This window comes from Cynoglossus semilaevis, chromosome 1 (genome assembly GCF_000523025.1).
Source record: "Cynoglossus semilaevis isolate Cse_v1.0 chromosome 1, Cse_v1.0, whole genome shotgun sequence".
NCBI classification, from domain to species: Eukaryota; Metazoa; Chordata; class Actinopteri; order Pleuronectiformes; family Cynoglossidae; genus Cynoglossus; species Cynoglossus semilaevis.
The window spans coordinates 34,368,944-34,377,640 of record NC_024307.1 but is presented as its reverse complement, the minus strand read 5'-3'; the positions used below and the strand labels follow the sequence as shown (position 1 = coordinate 34,377,640).

The 8,697-nt window shown below is 39.5% G+C and overlaps 1 protein-coding gene across 2 annotated transcripts in view; it reads left to right on the top strand.

The window, feature by feature from the left end:
• Positions 1–8,151, top strand: part of LOC103392104 (platelet-derived growth factor receptor beta-like) — a 20,943-nt gene extending 12,792 nt beyond the window's left edge. Inside the window, exons 15-26 of one of the 2 annotated variants that reach the window (XM_008328645.2) lie at positions 503–607; positions 727–834; positions 1,387–1,489; positions 1,644–1,759; positions 2,882–2,988; positions 3,112–3,234; positions 3,312–3,423; positions 5,446–5,545; positions 5,850–5,955; positions 7,416–7,494; positions 7,575–7,676; positions 7,760–8,151. In XM_008328645.2, the coding sequence (XP_008326867.1) occupies positions 503–607; positions 727–834; positions 1,387–1,489; positions 1,644–1,759; positions 2,882–2,988; positions 3,112–3,234; positions 3,312–3,423; positions 5,446–5,545; positions 5,850–5,955; positions 7,416–7,494; positions 7,575–7,651 (1,136 nt within the window). In that variant the 3' untranslated portion in view covers positions 7,652–7,676; positions 7,760–8,151. Of the gene's footprint in view, positions 1–502; positions 608–726; positions 835–1,386; positions 1,490–1,643; positions 1,760–2,881; positions 2,989–3,111; positions 3,235–3,311; positions 3,424–5,445; positions 5,546–5,849; positions 5,956–7,415; positions 7,495–7,574 lie in introns of both variants that reach the window. The other variant, XM_017035169.2, reaches the window with a different exon arrangement.
• Positions 8,152–8,697: the final 546 nt, after the last annotated feature.

The following is an 8,697-nucleotide window of genomic DNA, read 5'->3' as shown; positions in this document are numbered from 1 at the left end:
AGACAGACAGACAGACAGACAGACAGACAGACAGACAGACAGACAGACAGACAGACAGACAGACAGACAGACAGACAGACAGACAGACAGACAGACAGACAGACAGACAGACAGACAGACAGACAGACAGACAGACAGACAGACAGACAGACAGATAGATAGATAGATAGACAGAGAGACGGACAGACAGCAACAAGTTTAATTCCCAAATAAACAGTATACAACAGTTCTTAGCGTGTATATCCGAGTTTAATTAAAAAACCATACAACAGTTCTTAGCGTGTATATCCGTGAGCTAAGGCAAGACTGACGCCACATGCTCAGTCACTCAGTGATCACTTGCTGCCCGCCTGATATTGTTGGCTTGTTCAGCAACAAGCCAACAGTATCAAGTTATGGCACAACAACCGGGGCAATTTTAGTTCACACCTGCTAAAATTGTCCTTAATTTTATGAAACTTTCCTCACTATCACTCGCTTCCAATCTCTCACCTGTCTGCAGGCAAGGTGCTAGGTTTAGGTGCATTCGGCCGTGTCGTTGAAGCAAACATCTCAGGACTAACTGGTCCTGATTCTACAACCAAAGTCGCGGTCAAGATGGTGAAACGTATGTACGGCTTCCTCTGTCTGCATTTGTATGTAGCCGTAGATCAGGACAAAATATGCAATGCGATGTAAACACCCAACATGGCTTTGAAATTGTGAATTAACTCTGTGTGTGTTCAGAGAACAACAGCTCAGTCCAGTCTTTAATGTCAGAGCTGAAGGTTTTGGTCCATCTTGGTCCACACCTAAATGTAGTCAACCTGCTGGGAGCCTGCACCACCCCTACAGGTAAACACTCACTGTAAAATATACATTGAGTTATCCTTAGCAACGTCTGCTATTTGACATAAATGTTAGGGTTAATGCTGGTGGTTGGAAATGACCAACATTGTTGTTATGTACGTGAACAGTTTTCCAATGTATTTTTTTCTTTGTTTCTGCAATAGTCAAAAATGAATGCCAACTCGCAGCTATTTTATACACAGTTGTACTTAATGTACTTAATGAGCTCTGAAACCATTATCTGGTCTAATCTAGGCTGACTTTATTATTTGTCTGTAGCGACCTGGTCTAAGCTAATGCTAGCTCAGGTACCTGTGTCTTTGTATGTTTTCACTAAGTTAAGCTTAAACACTACGTGGAATCAATTCCATGTTATCCAAGTATAATACACAGTATGTGGAGTGTGATGCACTTTTTCTTTTTATAAAAGCAGAATTTTCTCATTCGGTCGTCGATGCCTCTGCTCAATGTGGTTAAATGCGTGAGCGAAATGAAATGAGAACTGCATTTATTTGGTTGTTACTTTACCTAGATTGACCTTAATATTGGTCTGCTCAGGTCCTGTTTATGTTATCACTGAGTTCTGTCATCACGGAGACCTGCTCAACTACCTGCACAAGAACAAACACACCTTCTTGCAGACTGACGCACAAACTGAGAGGTGAGTGTTTTGTGAGGACTTTTCATTGAAATGACACAACCTCTGCTACTGACGCACAGTGTTTTGAGTGTTTTGTGAGGACCTTTTCATTGAAATGACACAACCTCTGCGCCAATACCCTGAATGTAACCATCCCAATTCATTCTATTCACAGTGATGGTGGTTACATGGACATGAGCGAAGAGAAGAACACTCAGTACGTTGCTATGAAGACAATAAACAGCACCCAAATCGAGCCCACTGTTTACGAGACCCCGTATCCATCATTAGGTAAGTCAATGACAATTGTGAAACTCAACATAGAATTAAATAATGCATGGGACAAATAATAGTATAGTAGCAAAATATATGAAAACGTTAATAAAAAAAATCTATTATTAATATATTAGGAATAAATGAGTGTGATGATTTTGTAATTAGTCGATGGTGCCCTTAAGATGTTTTTATTTCAACAAATATTACAGGAAAAGCTCTAAACAGTGCTAATGTTTCAGCCGCTTATCACACTGAGGCTCAACGCTCTTTACAAGAGATGTCCGATATTAGCTTTTTTCAGCTCTCTGAGGTGCCGATATTGTCCAAACACTTCAATTTCCATTTCCGATATCACGCGATACCTATTAAGGGCCTGGTAGTATTGGCAGAACTGGGAGCAGCATAGACTGACATGGAAACCAGAAACACAGGACGCATGGAGACACAAAATGACACAAAAGACAAAACAAAACAGACCTGAGCCTGTACATGAAACAACTGGAAACAAGGCCTCTCCCAAAAAAAACAAAACAAAACTAATGCGTCTAAATCTATCAGTACGATATTTTTGGGACTATTAGTCGCACGTTTTTTCCATCCTTTGGCTCCGTTTGCGAGTTATACTTAGGTGCGACTTATATATCAAAATATATAATTTCACGTTATTTTCACATTAACAGCCGCTAGAGGGCACTCTAGCTGGCTGGTGTGACTATTCCGAAGTGACTTATATATGTTTGTTTTTTTTCTTCTTCATTATGCGGTTTTTGGCTAGTGCGACTTATGCTCCGGAGCGACTTATACTCAGGAAAATATACAGTATCTTAAAAAAAACTCGATATATTGCTCAAACCTATGTAAGAACATACAATGGTACTGTCTTGACATGGGAAGAAATACTCTGAGGATTAATTGACTGTATCATTGTAACTATACCATGCTGCATACTATGATTGTGCAATAGTAGGAGTACTGTATTCCTTCCAATGCAACAGAGTGTTTGGTTATACTGTTATACTGTATACTGTTCTTTGTAGTACTGTTTTGGCAAGATTTTTTGTGTTCTCTATGTATAATGCTGTACCTTACCTCTGACAGCATGAAAACCATAACGTGGTCCGTTTTGTGCTCTTTCAGATGAGACGTTCCTGCTGCTCGATGACTCTTCTGCCTTAAGCCACAATGACCTGCTAAGTTTCTCTTATCAGATCGCTCAGGCCATGGATTTCCTGTCTTCTAAAAATGTAAGATCCTCATCTAAAAGAAAAACAACTTTGTGCGATAAATAGTGTATGTACACCTTTTTTTTTTTTAAGGAGCGCCGATAATGGCCACCCATATGACGTATGTCATGTGACATCCCACAGTGTGTCCACAGAGACCTGGCGGCAAGAAATGCGCTGGTATGCGAGGGGAAGCTGGTGAAGATCTGCGACTTTGGCTTGGCACGCGATTTGACCAAGGATCAGAACTACATCGCCAGAGGAAATGTCAGTTGTTCACACGTTCGAATCATTGTTGTTAAAAGTAAATCAGAACACCAAATCATTTGCTACTGCTGTTGCAGAACTTTCTACCGCTGAAGTGGATGGCACCAGAGAGCGTGTTCAAGAGTGTCTACAGCTCCCAGAGTGACGTATGGTCCTATGGAATTCTGCTATGGGAGATTTTCTCTCTGGGTAAAGACTGGACTTCTCTTGTAGCCTTTACAATACTATCTCTTGGTCATTCAAATAGCTAAGTTAAATCGTTTATTAAATGGCATTGGGGAGTTTGATCTCTTAATAATAGCTATTTTCTCTTCATCTTTTTTTCGGCCGCTGCCTTGAGTACTGACCAGAGTAGATCATCTTGCCTCCTCTGCTGTCACATAAACAGTGTTTAACCATATAACCAGTAACTTACCATATTTTCCGGACTATAAGTTGCTCCGCAATATAAGTTGAGCCCGCCAGAAAATGCATAATGAAGAAGAAAAAAAAAACATATTTATATACTGTAAGTCGCTTCGAAGTATAAATCGCACCAGTCTAGAGTGCCCTCTAGGGGCCGTCAGTGTGAAAAGAAGGAACATGTACATTTTCAGTGGTACAGGAGTAGCAGATAATGGTACGCAAGCCTACAGTGCACTCTAGCGGCTGTCAGTGTGAAAAGAACAAACAAATGTGAAATTACATATTTTATTATATGTTGCACAAAAAGTGTGACTTATAGTCCGGAAAATACTGTACCTCAGCACAGGTCAATGTGTTGTGTTAAGATGCAGCACAGCGTCTTAACATTGCCTTTTTTCTCTCTTCCCGATATCATCTGTCAATCTGTCCGTCAACATAGCAAACAAAAAGGGGGCCCTGTGGAGGTGTGTACTAACCCATTAGGTACCTTTTGTGTGCTTTGTTTATAACCGCAAGTCACATGTGAATCGCTCCTCTCCAGGGCTTGTAGATTCCACTACCAGCTATCCTGGTTATCTCATCGTCAGTCACACCTACCGTGACACCTTCCTGCTAGTTATCCTTACCACATTAGCGTTCCTTTCTCAATCTAGTAGAGTAGAGCAGTAGACACCCCTTTGTTTCCAATGTTCAAATAATTAGTAACAAGTTTGCAAATACAGTGGAACCTCGAGATACAAGCTACCTTGAATACGAGTATTCCATGTTACGAGTCTGCAACTAAGATTTTCTTAGAGGAAACATCTCTCTCTCTCTCACTCCCTGCCCCTCGCTGGGTTATTTTACCCATTTTTATAACAATAATATAACATGTTTTCTCAATTATTATTGTTTTATATTATCAATATTTTTGTTTATATATTTATGTTTTTGATGTTTAGTTTGGGGGTTCATTTATTAATTAAGAGTATATTCCTAAGGGCGGTGGAAGGAATAAATTGGTTTTTAGTTATTTTTAATAGGGGAAAATTCAATTGAGACACGAGTGCTGTTGTGCACTCGTAAAAAAAAACTCGTATCTAGAGGTTCCACTGTATATCATTATGTCTCGCTGACCCTTGTTAATCGACATTATAGTAGTAGTAGTTATATAAAAAAATTTAAGCATGTAAGTCAAATAATCTTGGTCTTATCCTATTATAGTAGGTAATAAATATTCTAACCTTCTACTAACTTCTAATCACCTTCACTGTACATAAGGCACGTCTTTCTTTGTGAAACATATGAAGATGAAAGTAAAACAGGAAAATCTTCCACAATCTTAAACGGTCCGGGATGATTTGAGAAATTGTGATTTAGTTCCATTCTGCATCACAGTGGCTACCTTCTCGCTCCCTATACGTTACTTCTGTCGCTTTCGCAAATGAAGTCAACACAGCAATCAGTTCTTCAGTCAGTTCTCAGTGAGCTTATCTTAAGTCAACTTTAATTTAATGTTGGCAGTGTGACACATTCATCCTTTAGGTCGCTTTTTTCCTGCAATTTGGACTGATTTTCCTGCTTCTGTCTGTTGTCAACGATGGGTAGCTTGATGTGTTATGGCTATTGGTTAAAGCAAGCGAATAACGTAAACTAATCAGAGGTAAAGAGAAAAAACATGACCTTTTGATTCTTACCAAAGAGACCTCGAATTGTACCACTCATGTCGACAAATCATCTCTCCCGTCAATGGCCTGGTGGCTACATCCTCCAATCTAAATGACAGCGTGCTAATCCAGGCCGTTTTTTTTTTGTGTGTTTCCCTAGGTGAGAGTCCATATCCTGATATTCCAAGAACCCGAGACTTTTACTCTGCTCTAAGGAGAGGATACAGGATGACGTGCCCTGACCACACTCCCCAGACTGTGTACGACAGAAACAAAAGCACACAAACGCACAATACAAAATATCACATTTAGGTATCAACATGACACAAAGGTTCAACAAAAGTAAACTCAAAGAATGGACATTAAGATGTATGTATGAACATAAAACACAAGTAGCAAAAGTATACTGTATGTATAAACATAAAACACAAGTAGCAAAAGTATACACGTAACGCCAAACACATACAAAAAGGTACGCACAAGTATATACACAGCATCATAACACAGCCTACCATAGAAATACAGGTCTCATTAAAAGAAATACATGTATCTGTTCCTGTGCAGGTATAACCTTATGACAGAATGCTGGATGGAGAAGCCCGAGGCCAGACCATCCTTCACTTCTGTGGTCAGTACTTTCAGAAACATGATGAGCGATGACTACAACAAGGTAAACAAACGTACTTCAAAATATAAAATATATAAAGAAATATAAAATATATAAAGAGTGTATTTAACAGAGTGAAGTCTTGTGATATGAAATATTGATTCTTTGTTAGATAGATAGATGGATAGATAGATAGATAGACAGAAAGATAGATAGATAGATAGATAGATAGAGAGAGAGAGAGAGAGAGAGAGAGAGATAGAGAGAGAGATAGATAGATAGATAGATGGATGGATAGATGGATAGATGGATGGATGGATGGATGGATAGATGGATGGATAGATAGATAGATAGATAGATAGAGAGAGAGAGAGAGAGAGATAGAGAGAGAGATAGATAGATAGATAGATGGATGGATAGATGGATGGATGGATGGATAGATGGATGGATAGATAGATAGATAGATAGATAGATAGACAGATAGATAGATAGATAGATAGACAGATAGATAGATAGATAGATAGATAGATAGATAGATAGATGATAGAAAGATAGATCTGGGTTATTGTTCTTTGTCATTACAAAAACTGTTTGTTGGAAATTAATTAAATGTTAATTTGCTATGGACCTCTGCAGCCCATTCCCCAACTTCTACCTTGTGTTATTTATGTAATATGATAGGGCAATCTGAGGGAAATTCATTTTTTGAAAGGAATGGGTTTAATTCCCTAGTGCGATCACCTTCAGGCCTTTCATTATAAGACCTTGTACATCAATTGTACTGTTACTGTGCTTATTAAATCAGTTACACTTGCGATTATATTCAAATGGGTGTAACGATGATGGTAAGAAGAGTGTCTACTATTGTACTACTATATGTCCCAGAACTAATTTTTCTTACATTGTTCAGGAAGTCTGTGTAGCGCTTCATATCACTAAGTGCCCTTGAAGTAGCTCTCAGCTTCAAAAAGGTTGGAGACCCCTGTTGTACATAATAACTGTGCAAAGCTTTATCATCCCATCCATGCTAAGCAGCCAAAAAAAATAAAGGCAATAAAGAGTTTAGAAGTTATTCAGAGCACCGAGGCATCTGACTGGTCTGCCGCTGGGGCATTAAACTAATTTTAGAGCACACGTAATTTCGTGAAGCCCAGCCATTGCGTTATCGGGGTTTTCAGTATCAGAGGAAAAAGCAATAACGATTCTTACATACAGTATATTACATCATTATGCTAATACCGTGACGTTAATATAGGTCGGCCAACGTTATCGGACATCCCGACTAAATACTATATAGTAAACATGCTAATATGTGGGAGGATGTAAAGGCACTGAGTTGATCGTGCAGGATTGACAGTCTGTTTTTAGCCAATAACGGAGATAGATTTTCCAGATTTTCCAATCAGTGTTACTACGTAATAACAGGTTTTCCAATCAGTGTTACTACGTAATAAACCTCAACGAAGAGTACTCTAGCATTGTTGCGCAGTAATACCACACCTATCACCTTGTGTTGTTCTTAGCGGTACGTTCGAATGACTGAGGAATTCCTGAAGGGACAAAATCCAGCCGCTATCCGATTCCGAGCTGGCCAGACACATGGTAACGCACACACACACAGAGTAACGAATGCATTAATGAGAGAATCTAAACTACAACCTTTGTTCTGTTTGCTTTGTTAGAAAGCCCAATCTCTGAGGACAAGGTCCGTCTCTTAGAGGTGGGACCAGAGGAGGCTGGACCCTCCTGTTCTTCTTAGATCATGTTACTTTAAATGCATCCAGGTAGATGTTGAAGACTTAACTTGTCAGTATGAAACACTATGAATGTTCCGGTCTGCAGCTGATCAGTGTAACTATACTCTCAGGATGTGACATAATCAATGGGACGACAGGAAGCTGACAAAGGACAGCAGACTGTGTGATGTATAATGCCAATGGAGAAGTAACATTTTTAAACCATGTATTCTTTTTATCTTTTTTTGTGTGTTTTTTTTACCAAACTATTAAATGTGCAGCAGATCCTACATTTCAGAGTGTGTTTATTTATTCTTTCTCACTGTGATCATCACATATGAACAAGTCATTATCAATTACAATGTGACAAGAAGGTATCACTACTCGCCAGGGCAGGTCTTCTTCTTCTTTTTCTTTCGGCTTTGTCCCTTTTTTTTTCAGGGGTTGCCACAGCAAATCATTGATTTCCATCTCTCCCTGTTCTCTGCATCTTCTACTCTGATTCCAACTATCTGCATGTCCTCCCTCACTGCATCCATATATCTCCTCTTTGGTCTTCCTCTTTGTCTCCTACCTGGTAGCTCCATCTCTAACATTCTTCTCCCAATGTATCCACTGTCCCTCCTCTGCACATGTCCAAACCATCTCAATCTGGCTTCTCTAGCTTTTTCTCCAAACCTCCCTGTCTGTGTTGTCCCTCTAATGACCTCATTCCTGATCCTGTCCATTCTTGTCACTCCTAAAGAGAATCTTAGCATCTTTAACTCTGCCACCTCCAGCTCCGCCTCCTGTCTTCTGTCTATTGCTACTGTCTCTAAACCATACATCATGGCTGGTCTCACCACCGTCCTGTAAACCTTTCCCTTCACCTCAGCTGACACTCTTCTGTCACAGATCACTCCTGACACTTTTCGCCAGGGGCAGGTGCCACCAACTATATTTGTCGGAGCGCCAGAATTTTTCTGGACAGACACTACTGTGGACGTTAAAAAAAATGAAATAAAAAAAATCACAGTTTTGTTTAACATTATTATTTGATGTTTATATTGGAATCCAGTCATGGGCCTGA